We start from the raw sequence: 20,820 nt of genomic DNA, 5'->3' as shown, positions 1-20,820 counted from the left end.
AAGATTACTGATTTAATACAAATGACTGACCTCTCCCGTTATTTTGATATTGAGGGGTTGAGGACTAAAAATGAGTGGTTGCTGTTATTTTGTAGATATGATGTATTGCACAGATAGTCTTGAGTCTATTGAGCACAATTAGGTGTTAAATATGGTTTTAGCACATGTAGTAGGGTTTTAGACACTCATGTCTTGTGAAAAGTGGATGAAATATGTTTGGGAGTAAAACTCATATCATTAGTTAGTTCTTGTAAAGAGCTTTCTATAAATATCTAAATTGTCTTAATCAAATGTCGAATGGAGAAATAAAGTGCATCAAAAACTTTCTCATACTCCTATCAAATGATAGCAGCAGAAGCTGTCAATCTGTGCAATGGACTAAACTATGGTGCATGACACAATAAGGAGTATGCTAACTAATTTGTGTTGAATTGCTGTTTTCCATAAAATGCACATACTTTTATTTTTTTTTTTTGGTTTCTTGGGCTTCCATATTTTATATTTTACTCTGATTATAGTTTACAAAATAATATTTAAGTGATTCTTTAAGTTGAAAACTTGAGATCTTATTTATACTAGAATTACAAACTTGATAATCTAATTAAATTAGCCTAATGATTGCCTTGGTTTTAGCGTTAATGATGGATTATTAAGGGTGATCTTACACTTTGACCTATGCTTTTATGACTGGTCATGACAAAGACGAATACAATAAAAAACTGCCTTTTTTTTATAGAAAATGGCAACATGGAATCGTATGGATACATAACAATATGTGGTACATACTTTTATCCTTGCATGTGATCCATACATCTCTAGAGCCTCAAGAACATGTTTTTTAGACCATATAACTAGATTTTTGTGTCCGTGCGATGCATGGGATATTAACTCTCAATTACTGCCTCCATTATAAAGTATAAGGCATTTAGAGGTTAAATGTTAAAAAAATATAAGATATTTTTAGTATTTTAAAGTATAATTATTGTCTTTCTTCTAAAAAGTATCCCTAATAATAAATCACTTTATGTTTTAGAGTGAAACATTATATTAAATAAAGATATATATGAAAAGATAATATTAGTTTTAAAAAAAATAACTACTTCATTAGAAGGCGAGATTTGATTAAAAATACCTTACATTTTTTAATAAAAAAAAGTACAATATAAAAATAGGCTCGGGTTCGGGTGACATTAAAATAAGGATTTTGTACTTAATTAAGGTTTCATTTTTTATTTTATTTCATTCTCTATTTATGTTTCACAAGTAAATTTATATTAAATTAAGGTTATTTTTGAAAACTTATATTTTTTTAAACAATAAGATTGTAAAGTATATTTAATACAATTTATTAACATACATAATTTTGAAAAATATCTTATAAATTGCTCCCTCTAGAGTCTGGACCATAATACGTGGCACTAATAATTACTTTATGATTCTAAAAAAATTGGTTGAAACATTAATCATTTAAATTTTTTTACATATTTCCAATCTTATCCTTATCAAATACTCTAGATAAGTGCCTTAATAATGACAATTAAAATTTTAATGCATAATTTGTTTTCAAAAATTGCAATAAATGAAGTAAGCTGAAAAATAATTATAAAAATTATCAATATCCTATATTTTAAATCAAGTAATACTTTTAAAAGATATTATATATTGTGATTTAAAAAAATATTTTTTTTAGTATTTATTCCACATTCACCACTATTTTTTCCTATGAGTGCCATATTTACCTTTTTTATTACAAAATATTTCTATTTTTTAATTTTTTATTTGCTACATAATAATTAAAAAATTACTATAAAAAATGGTCGTGAAAAATAAAAATAAAAAAGGTTGGACACTACAATAGAGGGTAGATTTGTTTTAAAAAATGGGCCCACGGTTTTACATGTACAAAATTTGAAAGTTCGAGCCCTGCCACTTTACCAGTAGAAAAATTAAAAAAAGAGAAAATGGGTCCTGCCATTTACTGTTCAAAGAACCGTTGTTCTACAATAATATTGGCACATTTTACAATATAAATAGATAGATAGATTATTTTATGTGTATCATTGCACAGTCTCATAAACTTATCAATATTCTGCGTGATAATATGCATGTAGGTATTTGCTGTTTATATTTTAGACTGGAGGTGCTAACACAAACAGTATTTGTTTCTTGCATAATAATTGTTAATATTGAATGTTTTATCAATAGCTGTCATGAAGAATAACTACAAGAACCGGAAAAAATATATCCAAACAATTATTTCATCATACTGTCAACCAAACTGTTACGAGAGAGAGAGAGGGGGGGGGGAAAACACTTGCCAGAATAACAACTTTCTTAAGCAAAGGCCTGTTTGTCAACACACCAAAAAAAAAAACCATTGTCCCTTTTCTCACAAGAGAAGTGACAGAAAAAAGGTATGGTTGAACTTTTCAACCTCCTCACCAAAAAACAAACAAACCCTAAAAAGCTGTATGATCACTCTTGAAACAGGTGGGTATGAGTTATCTAACATGGCCAACAAGTTAACCATGCAAAAAGAAAAAATAAATAACACTTTCATGCTAAGAAAAAACCCACCTGCAAAATGAACTTCACAGCAGACATTCATGGAGTTGATGGTCTAAGATGCCTGACACAACAAGCCTTGTAAACAACAGAGTTGAACTTCTATATATAGATTACACACACATGTATATATATTGTCTGTATATAATTTTTCTTGCTCTGAAGCTTTCGGTATGAGCTGGACATGCAACTTCTTCACATGAAAGATTCAAAAGCTGAGCGTAGGCTTCTCAGAAGCTCCTTCACTGTCATGCAAAAGTCCTTATCCATCTGCATATTGCAGAAAAAAATTAAGTGTATAATCAAGATGAAACATTTTTTACACATTCTAAATGCATAATCAGAACCATTGGATGGAACTTGAATCAATTACTTTATTTATTTATATCATCACCTGAGCGATTATGGTTATATCAAGAGCAGAACTGCCAAATGTCATGACACTGGTACTTGTGACTATCAGATGGAGTTTCTCTATCTCACTGACTGTTTTTTCTATCACTTGTGTTCTTTTCTCACAGTGAACTCTTATGAGGACGTTTCTTTCACAAATTCTGGCTTCAATTTCTGGTAATGGCTCCTCACTGTGATCACCAGAGTCTGAAGAACAATGGCTTTCATTGGCTAATATTTGAGTTTTCTTCACAACCACCACAGATTCCACAGTGCTCTTTCTACTCTGTTCCTCTTCAAGGAGCCTAACCTTCTCTTGCAATTGCTTCAAATACTTTATAGCATCTCCAAGAACAGAAGCCTTGTCTGTCTGTTAGTAACAAGTAATTTGTTAGGAATGGGGTGATCGGCCAAAATCAGGGAGAGTGAACAAATAGGCAAGAATAATGGAAGAACGATACATCTCAACTTAAAACCTTAAGGTTTCAAGTTTATGGATCCTTCCCACATTTGGACATTCTAACATGATTTACTAAGATCAAAGGTTTGCATTATGAGCTTGAGTTCTGATAACATTTCTGTATTGTTCTCAGAACGAAGAGATCAGTATTTTACAGCTAGATATAACTGACAATAACTTTATATCTCTCTTCAGATGTGTTTCTTTGACATTAGGCTGCAAACTTTTGCTACACATTATATCGAGTATTTAATTTAATCAATCTGATGAATCTTAAATATGGTGGACAAGAAATGCGAAGGGCAGTCAAATCAGAATCTGAAAAGCTTAAAGGTATAACGTAACATGATCTTCTTGTACCTTTTTGAGGCCAGGTACAAGAGCAGATAGAGCTATGAACCGTTGGCTGAGCTTTTCTCGTCGCTTTCGCTCAGCGATTATGTGGTCTGAGGTTGAGAAAGTTTAGGACTTGTTCCAATTTTTCTGGGATCTTGTCCTGCATTGAAGACAAGGTTCTGATTTCCCAAGGATCCATAAGAGACCAACATGTCTGAGGGGATTGTACTGTTGATTTCAGGACAAGGTGTCTGCTGGTCCTTAGGCTTCATCAATGTCCCGAATTGGCTTATGTAACTTGAATTGACAAAGGAAAGAAGATTGGAACAAGAATCATAGTCTGTGTCTAACGTCTGGTTCTGATCACTTGTGTTGGGGCTCCAATTATTGTTGGGTTTGAACTGTTTCTGGGGCCTTTCAATGCTACAAAGTGTAGTTTCCATGGACGTTTTGGGATTGAACATTGTTGGGTTTAGGTTAGAGAATGAATGTTGTTGTAAGGTCTCTTCAAATAAGCTTGGATCTTCCAGAGAGTTCAATTGCCATTGATGAAGAAAGGCAGGATCCTCCACTATTCCCTGCTTCAAAATCAAACACTAATTTCTCAGCAAAACTTTCAAAATTTACATTACTAATCTTTGTTTTGCCGTTTGTTTTCCTACCAATTACCAGATTAATATGACCATGTGATTCCAAATCAACATTCAGATTATGTAACCAAAAGCTTATTCTCAGAGAACAAAACAGAAGAGCTATAAGACACACACATGGCTTACCAGTTCAGGTAACATTGTCATAGGTGAAATCTCCTCAAGAAAACTCCTTATTCAACCAAAAAGATCCTTTTCCTGTAAGAGGGACAACCTTAACATGTCAGTTTTGTACTGAAAATTCATCATCTGATATAAATATCTTTCAAAGTTCAAACAAGTATTAAGCCAAACACAAAGCAGACAAAGGCCCACCACACACGAATCTACAAATTCCACATCAATATATCTCACTCACTCGTACTAATATACTCATAGATCTCAGTTCTTGAAAGTGACAAATAAACTTTGAGGTAGAGGAGGAGGAGGAGAAGCATACTCATTAACAGGAATGGGAGCTCAGGATTCAAGAAATGAAACCCTTTGTCGTATCCCACTGAAACGTGTCAGTGTGTGTCCCAATTTATAACAGCTTAGGAAAAGTACTGAAAAGAACACTAGTTGTTGAATTAGTTAAAATATTAATTCAAGCGCTGATGATAAAAACACAATAGTATCATGGTTAAATCAGGCTTATGAATAAAGCATTTCATTGAACCAATGCATAACGCTTTTTCAAATGGCCGGATTCACTTGATTTTCAATATTATGTATGAGGAAATTTTATGTGAACAGGAGGAGACAGCCTTAGATGACTAATTTTTTAATGAAGAGGAAGGATATAGAGCCCTTGTTATATTTAGGAGGGTGGCTTCAAGCTGACAAATTAATGTCCACACTTTTTTGTTGTTATATGGACTTTTAAGGAGTTTTTCTAATAACCCACCAACCTGCCATTGAAATTCTGATCATAAAGCTTTTTTGCAAACGAAGGCTCCATCAATCCAGCATGTGGCCCCTCACCATGCCACCAGCCCTGAGGGAATTTTGCACTGTTGTTGTTAGATAAATTTATTTTTGAAAGAAATGGCCTATTAATGTGGTTTTTATTGGCAGATTGAATTTCCTTTCAAGGAAGGGACGTCAATTATTTTAAAAGAAAAACAAAAGGTTATACAAAACTACTTCCAATCTCAAATATAATGCACCAATACCTGCCTCTGTACATACCAATAACATTGGTTAAATTTAGTTAAGCTCATTAAATTTGTGGCAAAACATAATTTTTTTTCATATTTATTCTTAATTAATGGTTGATCTTGGGCCTGTCAGGAAAAAATTATTGAATGACCCAAAGAGTGACTGTCATTTTAGAGTTGGACTATTAAAACACCCTAACAAAGGTTTTATATTTGAGGCCAGAGGTGGTAATAATTATTTTAAAACAAAGATATATTGAATTATTTATGTAATTATGATGTTAGTAATTATTTATGCCAAATGACGTTAGTAATTATTTTGAGACCAGATGTCACTTCAGTAACTATGTATGCCAAATGATGTTAGTTCATGCCCTAATGATGATATGAGATACAGGTCGAAGTTGTAGGACTGGAGATTAGATGTTTAAACCACGTAACAAAGAAAAGTTACTTTGTTTATTTTCCTATTTTACCCTTGGGCTCATTCTCATTTCCCACCCACCATAATTTTTATCAATGAAGGTGAAATGATATAAAAACAATTAATGTTTCACTAAAATTTTGAAGTGGTATTTATTTTCAAGACAACCAAAAAGTTGTTATTATTCTGAAATAAAGAGTGTGTGTTGAATTATATCACCAATCACATGAGACAAACTTAAGTTGTGAGGGTAAAGTTTGATGTAAGTAAATATTAAAAAAAAAAGTAAAATTATTTTTTTACTTCTTCAACTTTTAACTCATTTATAATTCAATCCCTCAACTATGATTTATTGCAACTCAGTCTCTCAATTTTTAATTCGTTTATAATTTAGTTTTTCAACTTAAACTTAAGTCAGTCCCTCAACTTAGATCCCACATTAAAAAGCAAAAGGAGGGTATTTTAGAATAAGATTGGAACATTTCTTTTATCCCTCTTATTTGATAAGGATATTTAAAAAAAATTGAAAAATAATATTAAGTTATAAGTAAGTCAAAAGTTAAGAGAAAAAGCCACAACAATCATAATTAAAAAACTGAGTCACGACGAGTTATAATTAAGGGATTAAGTTAAGAGTGGGTTAAAAGTTGAAGGACTAAAGATTAATTTTTCCTAAAAAAACCCTCCTCACATACAAATATATAGGAGAATAAAAAATTGTTAATTTTCCATTTTACCCTTGGGTTCAATCACTTTATGAGCTTCCTCCCATCTCCCAACAGTCTCCCATTTTCTTGGTCTAAGAAGATCGAATAAAATCAAATCCCATGACTAACCCGCCAATAAGAGCAGAATAGCCAACCATCATCACCATTCATTCATTCATTCAAGTCAATGAGATAATGTGAGACTGTTAGTGTCGGTTGGTTGTCATTTTCCAATAATGTGAATGATTAAGCCTCAATCTTCACCATTTCCCTTTTTTTAGGTGAATATTACACTTCCTTTGACCCTAAAGTCTTTAGCCAATTCCCAAGTGGCATGTGTTCACCATAACTTGCGGTTCGGTGGTATTAAAGGGTCCGCACATGAAATAAAAATATACGTTTGATTGACTGATTTGATTAACACTTGGTGATAATTCTTTTTTGAGCAGAATGACATATAAGTTCAAGGCATCAACTAATCCAAATTAAGCGTAAAGTGTTAAACTCTAGAATTTGCAAGTCCAATTATTACTTTTAAAATTTTATTGTGATAAATTTACATTTTATTTTTTAAATTCAACATAATTGAAGAATAAATAAATTTATTTTTTATTAAAATTTAAAACATAAGTTATAAATTCATCACAATAAAATTATAAAATTAAAAATTAAATTTGCAAATTTTTAAAATTTAATAATTAAAAATTAATTTAAATGAACTAGTTTCCTTAACATGTCACCTACTATAGGTTATCCCCCAAAAAAAAAAACATAAGTATTTAAAGTAATTTTTATTGCTACAGGTATCGTTTTATTGGATACTATTCTCAGTGGGGATTAATTGATTTTAAAAGTAATGTTTAAGTGTGCCTTTTTAGTTGAAGTAACGTATTGAGATTACTCTCAAGTTTCTTGAAAACCTGAACCAAAATTAATTGATGATATCTTTCCTCTTGCTTCCAACAAGACATGAGTGTGTTTATAAATTATTTAGTATGTATTTATTTTTTTTTAATTTTTGGGCTTTCTGGGTGTGGGTTTGATTTTTCTTTTTTTTTTTCCATCAGAAAATATACTATAGAACAATAACAAAACTTGGAGAACTGAAAAGGCTAACGTATAAAAAATTAATTAGGAGTTCTAATTTAATTTACGAAAGCAATATAACTATTAATTCTTATAATTTTATCAAGTCATGTTGTTGGTTCTATACTTTTTTTAATATTTTAAGTCCTTATAGTTTTTTTTATAAAATTAATCCTTATATTTTTAAATATGCTTGAAAGAATGATAATGTAACACAAATGATATTAAATTGGGGTATTTGATGCATAGGGTAAAAAGTTTAACCTATAAGGATGGGAAACTACTTTTCAACCTTGACAAGTGCTGTCACCAGAAGTCTTCTTCAAAAAGTAATCATCTCTTTTTTTTTTTTTTACCTTCTACAAATTCAAATTACCTTAAATTATAGAAATATTAAAAATTAATAAAATTATAGAAATAAATTTGTTTTTCCTTAATTTAATGATCTAATGTAAGTTAATTAAGTTGATTTGTATAAAAACTAAAAAGGAATAGGATTAGTCCAAAAATAAAAGAAAATATTTTAATTTATTAAATTTAATAATTAATTGGAGCATGATTTAATATAATAAATTATATGCTAATAGGAGTTAAATCTAAAAGAATAGGTCAATCCCTCATAATATGACAAACTAATATATGAATATCTTTTAAAAGAGATCCTCACATTTAATGTCTAGTCATGTTTTAAATAAAATTGTCTTTAATGGAATGATATCTGTAAATAATGAAAAAAAAATAGTAGATTATAAATTGATTATAAACTAATTATTGTTCCTCATCAATTCCTGACCTTTTTTTTTTTTTGGGTTATACATTGAGCACCTTGTATTCTGAGCCAGCCTCCTATAGAATTCCTAACCATCCTTCACCAAACATGAATCGACATATGAACATACTACATTGGTATCATCCTAGAAAGTCGGAACGCTCTCCGTAAAAATTTGAACTCTTACTCATTCCTGAAAAGTTGGAGCCAGGGTGGCCTTCACGGTGGAGGTTCTCGATTTGTTTATGACGTGTCACTTGTTACTTGCACGATATATACCCGTCAGCATCAATGGAAACATATGTTCGCTAGTCCTAAAACCCTGGAAAAGGTTTTATAATTAAGCTCACCAACCCCTTAAAATTGATTTTTATAATGGGAGACGAAGAGAGTATCCGCGTGCGTCATTTCTTAACTTTCGTAAAATATATAAGTAAATGTGTTCAATTTAATGCATAATAAAAATTATGTTTTACATTACGTAATTTAACTAATTTTGATTTTTTGTTGACACGTGCAAGCTTAATTATCTATACCTTATATTTAGATGAGAAAGAACATTCAAAGATTGAATTTGAAGCCTAATCTAACCACTTTGGAACTGGCAAAAATTGTTCTAAGTTAACCAGAATTCATAAATTCAAGTCTTAAAAATGTAGTGGCCATAGTGGCCAACTACACCCACTCTCATGATGCTTGTCATATATCATTTTGAATTAATGTGAGCTAATTAAGTCTCCACAGTTTGAGTGAGATAAGTTCAAAATACTGGGTGCTCATGCTAAAAAAAAAAAAACCTGAAGCTTAACCTAAAATAATCCTGTGCATTAAATAAACATGGATTTAAAGAGCACAAAAAACCATGTGTCCAAAGTGAATGTATATTGACAAAGATTTAAATTTTACATATGTAGTGACAAATTGATGATAATAGAGAAGAATAAAATATTTCGATTATCAATTAATGAGCTTCTACATGAAAACTATTAGTTCTTCAAAATTTTAAGAAACTTTGACATGGTGGTTGGTTTTCAAGGATGTAAACTCTAACATGTCAATAATCAAAGGTTGCATAAGTGGCCCGATGACTTGGTCAGTCTAGTCTTGCTTTAACCAATCAGGCAATCTAGGCTAGGCTTTGGGTTAAGCATCGAGTTGAAATCAATCACAACCCAATTTGACCTTAAAATAATAGTATATTTTATTTTTTTTCTAATTTGTTTAAATCTTAATTATTTTATAATATTATTTTACTTATTTTTCATGTATTATATTATTTTTTGTTCATCATGCATATTTTTTGTAATTTTAATTTTTTCAATCTTTTTAAATGTTTAAAATTGATTTTTTTTTTACTTTATATCAGGTAAAAATTATGAATGATTGTTAATCATATACAATGTAAACAATTATTACTTTAAATTATATCATTATAAAAAAATCCATTTTAAATAATTATAATTATATTTTTTGTTGGTTAATAAATTTATTTTCATGTTTAAAATTATTTTTAAAATAAACTTCAGACATCATACCAAAACCAAATTGAACCTTCAAACAGCCCAATGCCCAAATATGCACTTAGAGCCAAGCATCAGGTTAAGGTGAAATCCAACTTTGTGCACCCCTTTTAACACCACCGTTGTAATAATAGAATAAATCAATAAAAGATTTTTTTTAAGAAAAATAGAACTAAATTACCTAAAATCATATCTACTGTGAAAAAAATGCAAATAATGATACTTTTCATTTTTCATTTTAAAACAAAAATATAACTGAACCATGAGTAAATAACCAAAGTACTCCTAATAAGTAATAACAAAAAGATTTTAACACCACTTACATTAAAACCATTTTTTCGGCCAACAAATTTAAACTCTGACGGAAAATTACAATTCAGAACCTAAAATAGCTTCCCACCAATTACGTAATGGGTGGGGGAAAAAAACCCAACAAGGACAGAAAATGAGTATAAAGACAAATGATCAATGGGCAAAATCAGAGTGTTAATGAAGAAGTTATGGGTTAAACTCAATTTTTGTTTTTGTTTTTTTTTGTTTTTGTTTTTTTGTCACCAGTGGCTGCCCGCGCGAGCGTGTGCAAACACACACACAGGCGAAAAGTCAATACTCACTTCAGTTCGCCTATCTTGGATTGAATGCATTTCCTACATATATCTGATTCCCCGCCAAAATATTACGACAAAGCCACTGGTGAATGAAGTGGGAAAAAAATTCATAGAATTCATGTCAATCCGGTAAGGCCCTTCAAAAGGGATGTTACTGTTTATTTGTGCCCTGCATTACAATGTACATACAAGTGTTGAAGAGAATGACTGACCTATCCGCAAATTACTAGCAATATACATGTTTACCAATTTAGAAATATGGGAATGAATGATCTTACAAGCATGTGTTGATACCACAGGGGACATTGTTCTACGTCGACGCTATACGCTCTAATGGAGGCCAAGCAATGTCATCGTCATCTGCATAGCCCCGAAAAAAGAAATTGGAACAGTTCTTCCAACAGCCGTGATTGTATGGATTTCTGAACTTCCCATCAGGACCACGAAGATACCAATATCGAGTAGAGTTTGCTACTTCATTTGTGGTGATATTACGAGCTATCTGCACAAAAGCATAAAAGGTCTTCCATTAGCTACTTATCTTTAAGGTGTTTAAGAAACATAAATTGCAGTACATGCATATAAGATGACTTCAAATGTTTCTCAACTGACTGGCATGAGGCTAAGCTGCTTCACTCCCAGCAAATAACTCATTGATGATAAGGTATTGACTATTTTATATCAAGCACCACATTCTCAAAATGTTTTAAGATTTAACAAGTTAGATTATTCCCCAGTTCATTGTGTTAGAAGATGCTGCGAAGGAAAGCAACTAAGGGTCTCGTGGAAAATCGACTTGTGAGTTGTGCTAAAATATTTTAACAGTCGAAATTTAAATAAACTAAAGAGGAGTGAAGAAACCTAGGTTAAGTGATACAAAGAGCGCTGTCGATGGATAAGGGATTTACTACCAGCTGGAAGTCTTGTTTCTTGAAATCATTATCCAATGCTTGAAGGAGCTGATTTAGTGTTAGATAATAAGGGATTGTGCTAGGAAAATGTTGAAAAGGCCCTTCCCAGGAAGCAGACTTGTGGGTTACGGTGCAGTTACTAGATTTAGGATTTATGGGATTTTTTTTCTGTAGCAAGTTGAAATCTGAATATTGGCTCAGGACAATGTTGAATATACTAGGATAAATATTACAAGGGGGAGTCATAAATGATCGGGATATTGTGAGATCATCATTGTTTAGGAGTCTTATCTATCTATCAAGATCATTGTTTAGTCCTATTCTAAAGTAATTTATCTTCACATTCTTTACGGGTTCACCTTAGTCTCTGAAAGTTTATCTTGAACTCAAATCTTTCAAAATATTTTGGAAAGTGCAAGGGTAGAAATGTGCGTCATGTTTTAACTATTCAACCTTAAGCTCTGCCCACCCTAAATTTGGTTAAGCCCTAAATTCAACAACATGAAGGCCAAAGTTGCCACCGGATTCAAAGCATCTGAAACCTAGGATAGAGAGAGAGGCAGAGAAGTTCAACTCAAAGCTTGCAAGTGGCTTTGACTATGGCTCCGTCACGATCATGAAGCCAAGTTAAATTTTGTTGAGTTGTGACGAATAAGCTCAATCCATCTATTATGTTATACCATATCAGTAGTAGTCATAAAGTAGAATCAGAGACGAACAAAAGAAGATTATATGGCATCAGAAGATTAACAATGTGTCATGCATGCATTCATTCAACTTGGCCTTCCTGATTCTATATCTATTTATCTAAGTCCAGGTTCATAGATGATAGATGGCTTTTTAGATCGGCTTCTTTAATTCTATAGCCTGAATAAATTCACAATCAAATTGAAGTGAACATAAAGGATATATGTTGAAATGGTCAGATTAGGTCTCCATGTTGACACCGGAACAACTTTTCATTCAAATATCTAAGATCATAATAGTGAATCAAGGGTATTGTACCTTCATTATGCAATAAAATCTAATTAGCAAAATACATATGCTATGCATAAAATAATAATGACAGTAACGTGGTAATGATTTAACAACTCACCATTGAAGCTTGTGTTGACGTCAAAGTTACAGCAGGAATGAAAATAAAAGTGTCCAGCACCAGAAATGCAATAGCACCGGGATGTTGTACTAGCATATGATGGATCCATGTTTCTCCTTCGGACAATCCTATCGATGATGTCCAAATTCCTATGACGGAAGCAAGGATAGTTTCAAGTTGAAATAAAATAATATAAAATATGATTTCAATGTAGGACAAGGCAGAATGAGATCTTTAAGTAATACTTTGAACCGTAACAGCACCGCTAATGAATGATGTCAAAGTTGCCATGCAAACAAAAATAAAGAAATCCCTTTTGTTCCTCTGCAAGATACACAATTGTTATGATATTAACCCAGGCTGGAAATCAGGGGAAAGGAAAAAGGAAAATTTCCTTTATAATTGAGTGACAAAGTTAAACAGGACATCTTATTTCCAAGTCAAAAAGTATCCACAAGGACAGTAATCCTGATTCTATAAGCTGCCATCCACCTTTTCGTAAAATTCAAAAAGAAAGAGCGATTTAAAATTCTCCACAAGAATTATTTTTTCTTGTGGGGGGGAAACTAAAATACCATGATTCCTGACCTTTCCCACACAGTTAGATATCCACGGGCAATGGTGGTCAAACTGTTCCACACAACGCTTACAAGTCGGGCAATGCTTAGATCGGACAGTTCGAATTATCTGATGATGCAATTCCAGAAAAGCACAGAGTGAGTAATAATTAAAATTGAGTTCTTAACAAAGTAAAATCTAACTACAAATTAGCATTCGTCAGTATTTCCATCAAATACTCAAACAAATGCACCCCAAAAAACAAAAAACCAACCTTGCAGGTAGGGCAAAGTTGAGACCAATTTCCTGTCCAAACAGAGGAGCTGTTCAGGTCAATATTCAATAAAGGATCCTGTAAAACACCAAATATAATATTAACAGATTTTCTAGTTAATAAAACCGGTAGATTTGTTCATAATATAGTAAAACTACAGTTCATATCAAGATATAAATGCTCATAATCTCCCATCATGTGTTTCAACTGAAAACCCAGAGTTGCATCAATGATTTTGTATGAAAGGAAAAGATATCAATTATCATGCATTCTCAAATCCACTGATTGTTCAAATAAAATCAAAGTAACCTTATAACTAGATGTTACATAAGTTACACTGCATGAAATATAATTCTATTGTTCACATAATCAAATCTTTCCTGCCTCATAGACCTTATGCTCAGGTAAAATACCCTCATAATTTGAAGGTTATATCTCACTAAAACCTGACTCTGGTGCAAATCATTTCTTAAAAATGACCATCAGAATTTGAAGCAACCTTTTTTATAGACAATAGAGTTTACACGTGAGATTGCATACCTCTGTATCATCATGAGCACCTAAGTCTCCTGGTCGTTTTATATAACCAGGATCTTTACTGCACAAAAGTGTAAATAACATTAAAAAAAATTATGATGCTAGCAACTTTAAATTAAAACACATTAGGCAAAACTAGATCATATACCAAGAATATATGGTAAAAATTAGATAGCATTGGAAGGCAGTATCATTAAGTCTGTTGCACAGTAACATCTGGCAATGCAAATCATATGAATGTCTGGGAAAAGTCACGAGAAAAAATAATGCAAGCAAACTAACTGTCTGAATTTCTTATTTGTAAGACAAATACACATGAAACAGGTGCTTTACCAATAATCATTAAGCAGTCCTCCTATTACACAAACATCGATGTCTTCAGTTATCTCATCTCAAGGTTCTAGAACTTGACATGGTAAAAACGAGAAAGTTTGGGGAATTCCTACAAGTTAATGAAAAGATTCTAAGATCAAGTGATTGGCTGCAACTCATAATTCTTTGTTCTTGCTAAAGTGGCAAAGACCATGACCACCAGTTACAGTTTTCTTCAGTACTTTGTGTGTTGTTATTTGATGACATGGCAGATGTAACCACTTAAAATCACTAAATAATGCAAGCCAAAAATTAATAGCCAAATAACAAAAGATAAATACAAAGTAGAAAAAAAGGAAGTGTGCATCACCCACAACAATTTTCAGTAATGTGTTGACTGACAGAAAGAACCAGTCTTTTTAAAAAAAAAAAAACAGAGAGAGAAAATAATAATGAATTGGGAGAAAGAAGAGAAGAATAAAGAATAATAAAAAATCATACAACAACCACGACACAAAAAGAAGAGAAAAGCAAAGGATTAAGAAACATGATCCTCCTTTGGCTCATCTTTGAATAATAAAGTTCAGATAACACATCAAAATTGGAAAGAAGAGGAAGCAAAATACATGCTAGTCAAATTTTACAGTGCACCTTTAGAACATAAGTCAGCGTAAAATATCTGTTCAAACCAAAGAGATACAAAAAATGAAGAAAGGAGATTCAAATTTTACCTACTGCACCTATAGAACATAATCAAGCTACCAACTGCCAGAGAAAGAGCTGTCCAAGCCCAAAGACCAACAACAGCAGTAATCTTTGGAAAACTAGAACCTGGGGGGAGAGAGTAAAGCATTCAATCATAGAAATATTCAAGGACATATTATAATTATAATATAATATAAAATATGTAGAAATTTGTAAGGAGTCCTTGAAAGACCTGCAACAACTGAGTTGATGAAGAGGAACATTTCCAAGATTATAATACAAAATAAGATGGGAGCATAACCAATATCTTTCATCCTTCCATTACAAATTTTGTCTCTCCAGCGGTTGCTCAGAGCTCGCTGTTGCTTAGACTGCAATATATAAGACCATTATCAGCTTTGAGATATAGTAATCTGATGTTGGCCAACCAAATTATGCCTTAGTGGCAATGTGAGTGATGGGGGAAGAGTGAAAAAAAAAAAAAAAACACCACATGTGAAGGCCCCACATTAGCTAGCTTAAGATGGAAGTTGGTTGTGGCCGTGGAGTTGCTATAGAAACCAAAAGGGGGTAAAGACTTAAGTATTCTTTTCAATTGCCAGCTCATTTAGTACGGCTCGTGAATTTAGGCTTCTTGAAAGCCCATAGTTTAAACTTTTTCAGCCAGATCAGCACCTGTCCAGTTTTTAATGAGTATAGTCCAATTTTTGACCTTTTAATAGTCCAGTTTTGGGCTTATCCTGGACCAAACTAAGTACCAGTTTACTAGTATTTAGGTTGACATGACTGGTGCAATCCAGTTTTCAGTATATTGATGATTCTCCAGGACCTACAGCATTACAAAACACTGCTAAACTATGTCGCGTAAATGGATACAAGTTACAATAGTTCAACAGACATCTTTAATAGATTAAACCAAGTAAAGCCCTAACAAATTATGCATATCAGATGCATGCATTTAATGTTAAAACTATCTGATACTGGGATATCCTCACTTAGACCCTTTTTAACACTTGTTGCTACAACAAACCCAACACCAGAATCACCCAACCAGAAAAGAAGAATATCATAATAAATAAGAAAAGCCTTGAATTTTATTCCCAGGACAAAGAAAATAATGTTAAATTCTGAATTATCATCTCGAATTTTAAAAACCAAAACTATAATCAATAAATCAGAAAGTTATAATAACCAAATAAGGATGCTTTTCAAACTTCAACTTCAGAAATTTCCTTTTTTTGCCACACTGCTCAAGATCATTGCCTAGACGCTCATGCAAATGAGGCCCTCATTAATTTCCTAATTTCTTTTTTGACACCTTTATTTCCTTCTATGCTAAGTAAATACATATGTATAAATAAAGCAAATGTATCTCTGAAATCTCCTTCAAGAGTATGCACCAGCAGAACTACATGCAATAACGGTTACACATTTTTTCAAGTCTCATGAATGATGTTTTAGTGAGAAAATATACAACCAACAGCATCATCAACACAATGTTACGTACAAGGAAAAAGGCGACATGCCGATGACCTTTATCATGTGCAAGCTGTACAGGAGTGAATCCAGCTTTGTCCTTCACCACCAATTCTTTCTTTGTGCCTGAGTGTACAAGCACAGTGCATGCCTCTGCATTTCCTCTTGTTGCAGCCCAGTGCAAAGGCGTACAACCTATACTAGTTTTATTGAGAACCATCTCATTTAAAACTAAATGACTAATATAACTTTAAGTTACTATAGCTTTAGGAACAAACAACCCTTTTCAAATATAATAATTTAAAAAGCTCATTCCAATGTAACAAACAATTATTGCATTCACACTCATATAAAACAGTCTTCATCAAATGTAAAAAGAAATCTAGCAACAAAAGTGCTTCTCCAGCATCTTGAAATACAAAATCATAGTCCCAACACAAGAATAATGATAAAACAGATGCATCAGTAGACATACATGAAGGAAGACATTAGAAATTAGAAACTTTTACACCAGCAAATTGACAAATGATTCTACTTTTGATACCATTACTCTTGAAAGGTTTATCCAGTAGAAACTATAAAATACTGACCACAGATAACATCTACCCTGGTAGGTGATAGCTCACCTCAGCATCAAATAGACCGCCAACTTCAAAAACTAAAAACTAAAAGAGGCTTATATTGTGAAGAGAATTCGATTGAGAAATTATACAAATGAACAGTGACCTAAATCCGCTTGGCATACCATTTTTATCTTGTCTCCCTTGGTATGCATCCCGGAATAGAAGCAATCGGATTGTATCAGCAAACCCCTTAAAGGCAGCCCTGTTTGAAGAATTAAAAGAATAAATAAAGGATACAAGAAGCTAACAAAGAAGATAGTCAACATCTTCAACAATATTAGTTTTATTCATATGCGGCCATGGTTATTAAAAAATGCATTGCATTTACCAACCAGAAGGACAACACAAATTTTTGAAACAAAGGGAAAATGATGTTTATTAGATTCTCTGGTTTAAGATTATGGTTTAGCATTATGACCTAGAGTGGTAGAATTAATTAATAAAATCAATGAACCAAAAATCATTTTAGTCAAACTAATTAAGTTGTGAGCTGGCTCTAAAAAATGATAAGAGAGATAGTGAAGATCAACAAAGATAAAAAAATAACATGTAAATGTCCAGTGGAAATAGTCTCACCATGCTTAATCTGCATTTCACAAAAGTTCAATTTCCAAAGCTTCAATACTTGTGCAAAGTTCAAAATTCAAGAAAAGCACCACATTGGTTATCTTGTCATTCTTAATTTCACCTTCAAAGATTTTCATTCTTTCTAATGAAATAGCATTTTTCAACATGCACGTAATTCTCATATAGACAGAAATAGAATTTTCCAACCCATGATATATTGCATTTCTCTTAAACTATACTACATGTGGCAGAACAACATTGGCAACCAAGTACATGTGTTCGAGCTTGGAGGGGTATTGGAGTTAATGTACAGCATAAATGTTAGATGAAATGTTGACTAGATAGTGTCTGCATTAGGCTGTAATTAGCAAGTACTTAACGAGTCTTTTATGTCTTGTCTTGTATTTTAACCTATACACAAAGAATTTCATGTTGCTCAGCCATTCATTAATCACATCTCTACGGAGGGTTTTCCCTCTTCCTCTCTATTTATTTCATGATGTCATATTTAACTTTATCTGCGTGGATATTAATAATTTTTCTTCTTAGAAATAGTTTCTTTAAGCCACTGCCCTTGTAGCATAGCGGCAAGGAAGCTCCCTTATAAGTGGAAGGTTGCCGGCTCAATTTTGCTTATAACCTCAAGCCATTAGCGCTTGGCCTTGTAATTAAAAAAGAAAAAATAGTAGTTTCTTCAACATGCACGTAACTCACATAAAGAGAAATAGAATTTTCCACCAGGTCACGTTTCTCTTAAACAAGATTAGATGTGGTAGAAACAACATTGGGAGCCATGTATATATATCAACAAGGCACTAATGTCTATCACCAGGCATAACAATCCGAGCTTGATAGAATACCAATGAAGAGGACTCCATCCCTCATAATCGGGTGCATCAAAGTCAGCATTGTACTTTGCAATTATGTGATTTAAGAAAGCCGTTTGTCCATATTGAGCAGCAACGTGAACTGCCTGCACCATACAATAAACAATATAGCTAACATATACTGATCGAGCAGGTTCCATCTTATTGACGTGCTTATAAGCAATCTTTTATATTCAATTCCAAGACTAAGCAATCAAAATAAAAATAACTGGAACAAGTTACATAAAACAACCGACTTCTCCAAAGATCAAAACTTAAATGGAAATATCATCTAAGCAATTAGCAGATACGTCTCTTCAAATCCCTCCGCTCTAAGAATGTGTGCAAAAGATAAAATAATACCCTGTATCCATGTAAATCTGCAGCCTCAAGCCGAGCACCGTTCTCCAAGAGCAAATCTGCCACTGTAGTTGCACCACGAACTGCCGCCCAGTGCAGTGCCGTCTGTTGCATGTTGTCAGTAGCGTTGACATCGCCCCCGTGCTTCAAGAATCAGAGTGACAGACATATAGAGTTGAGAGGGGGGGAAACGTAAGTTAACACGCGACATAACCTATCTATACCTTGTCAGAAAAACAATTTAGTACGCAGACACCATTACAGTTACAACAGTTGCTTCTATTTACCATGATGAATAGAAAATGAGAAAAATAAAAAAACAATTCCCTTATTTATGCATAAGAAAGTGAATAGTTCAAAATTTCAAAGCAAGCCCAATATTTTGTCATCAACGTTGAGCTCACATACGGATTATCACTTACTTAAAAAACGATTAGAAAACATGGGAGCACCTTAATGATGTACTGCGCAATATCTGGAAAGTTGTAAAGGGATGCCCACTGGAGAGCATAATAGCCATTGGAATCAGGCACAGAAACGGAGGCACCTTCTTGTTCCACAAACGACCTCAATTTCTCAAAGTCCCCATAAGATACGGCAGAGAACACGTCTACAACGAGAGGTGCATCGGAAATTTTCGGGGTTTTAGAGTCCGATGACACCACCTCGATCTCCGACGAAGCCATTCGGGCTAAAGCATTCGACAGGAAAACAGAATTTGAAAGGCTAATAGTAGGGCTGCACAAATACCGGACTGGACCGGGTTGGATGTCAACCCGAAGTCTAGTCTGAATGGAGACCGGGTTAGAATTTTCAGTCCAAAGACTGGTCTAGTCTTGTTGGACCCGGGACCTGGACCGGGTTGGACTTGGTCCACCGGGTTACTGGACCAGTCCAGTTTCTTAAATCCAACTCTCTTAAAAAAAAAAAGGTCCTCATATCCCCTTTCCTATTCACTTGTATCAATATCATAAGCTTACTACCGTTTGAGTTTCAAAGCAAGCACTATTTAATTGCACATGATCCTTGTTATGAGATTAATTATGTTTCTTTCAGTTTTTTAAAGTATAAATAATCATCTTTCTCGCGTATTATATGAAGTACAAAAAAGGTGTCATACTATTCAATACCTATAAATATTACTGCTGTTTTTTTTATTCTTGCAAGTGTCAAAGAGCTAGTTAGAGATTTGTGTTAATTATAAATGTAAGATTTCCATTTTTTTTGTCTCTTGTATTTTATTTTTGTCTAAATTACCCTATAATCATATTTTCATGCGATATGGAGAAATGGAGAAATGACAAATGAGGCTATCAGACTTCAGAGTTCAGAGACCGAGTCTGAAGCATGCACGTGAGGTGTCAGGGTACTGTTACTGGGCTCAACTAAGTAAGATCTTTTTTTTGTAAATAATATAATTATTTAATATTAAATATTAAAAAAAGAACCTGGACCGGGTCGGACTGATTGGTCCGAAAGAGCAGTCTCTAGTCTGGTCTGACCCGTATGTGCAGTCTGACCCGTTCAGTCCAGTCTTTTGTTCGGGTTGAATTTTTCAAGACCGGGTTGGACCGGGTCACACCGGGTCGGACCAAACAGACCGGGTTTGAGGTTTTTCTGCACAGCCCTAGCTAATAGGATAAGGGTTTTCAGGAAAAGGTCAAAATTAGACCTACCTGGTGATTGCTTTTGGAGAGACAGAGAGGGAGGAATTTAGAATCTCTGGGGACATCGCAGAAGCTTCCGTTCAAAGCTTCCCCTGTTCCGCCCACTGTTCATCTTTTGTTATGTTGTCTTCTCTTTCGACTGCTTATTCTTACGTGCAAAGGCTCCTCATTCGTGTTTTTTTTCTTATTTTTGGGGTCAAGAAAAGCCTTC

General features: G+C 33.1%; 1 protein-coding gene and 1 pseudogene across 2 annotated transcripts; both read right to left on the bottom strand.

The window, feature by feature from the left end:
* Positions 1-2,744: 2,744 nt before the first annotated feature.
* On the bottom strand, positions 2,745-8,617 carry LOC129299028 (transcription factor bHLH25-like; annotated as a pseudogene).
* Positions 8,618-10,747: 2,130 nt separating this feature from the next.
* LOC129299029 (probable protein S-acyltransferase 23) lies at positions 10,748-20,820 on the bottom strand. 2 transcript variants are annotated; one of them, XM_054937477.1, is made up of 14 exons: positions 20,619-20,820; positions 19,395-19,633; positions 18,946-19,086; positions 18,577-18,689; positions 17,272-17,351; positions 16,558-16,721; positions 15,283-15,421; positions 15,077-15,176; positions 14,037-14,094; positions 13,497-13,574; positions 13,253-13,351; positions 12,910-12,988; positions 12,665-12,813; positions 10,748-11,159 (listed from the first exon to the last, which is right to left on the bottom strand). In XM_054937477.1, the coding sequence occupies exons 2-14, from the start codon at positions 19,626-19,628 to the stop codon at positions 10,968-10,970; spliced, it is 1,626 nt and encodes a 541-aa protein (XP_054793452.1). In that variant the 5' UTR covers positions 19,629-19,633; positions 20,619-20,820; the 3' UTR covers positions 10,748-10,967. The 2 variants fall into 2 exon arrangements, with proteins under 2 accessions (XP_054793452.1, XP_054793453.1); XM_054937478.1 differs by lacking the exon at positions 20,619-20,820 and having other exon boundaries at positions 10,748-10,826; positions 10,936-11,159; positions 19,395-19,683.

The sequence above is a fragment of the Prosopis cineraria genome, unplaced genomic scaffold (genome assembly GCF_029017545.1).
Source record: "Prosopis cineraria cultivar Desert tree isolate PC_DT_omini unplaced genomic scaffold, ASM2901754v1 PC1010, whole genome shotgun sequence".
NCBI lineage: Eukaryota > Viridiplantae > Streptophyta > Magnoliopsida > Fabales > Fabaceae > Prosopis > Prosopis cineraria.
Note: the sequence above shows the minus strand (reverse complement) of the source record. Positions and strands in the feature narration are given on the sequence as shown.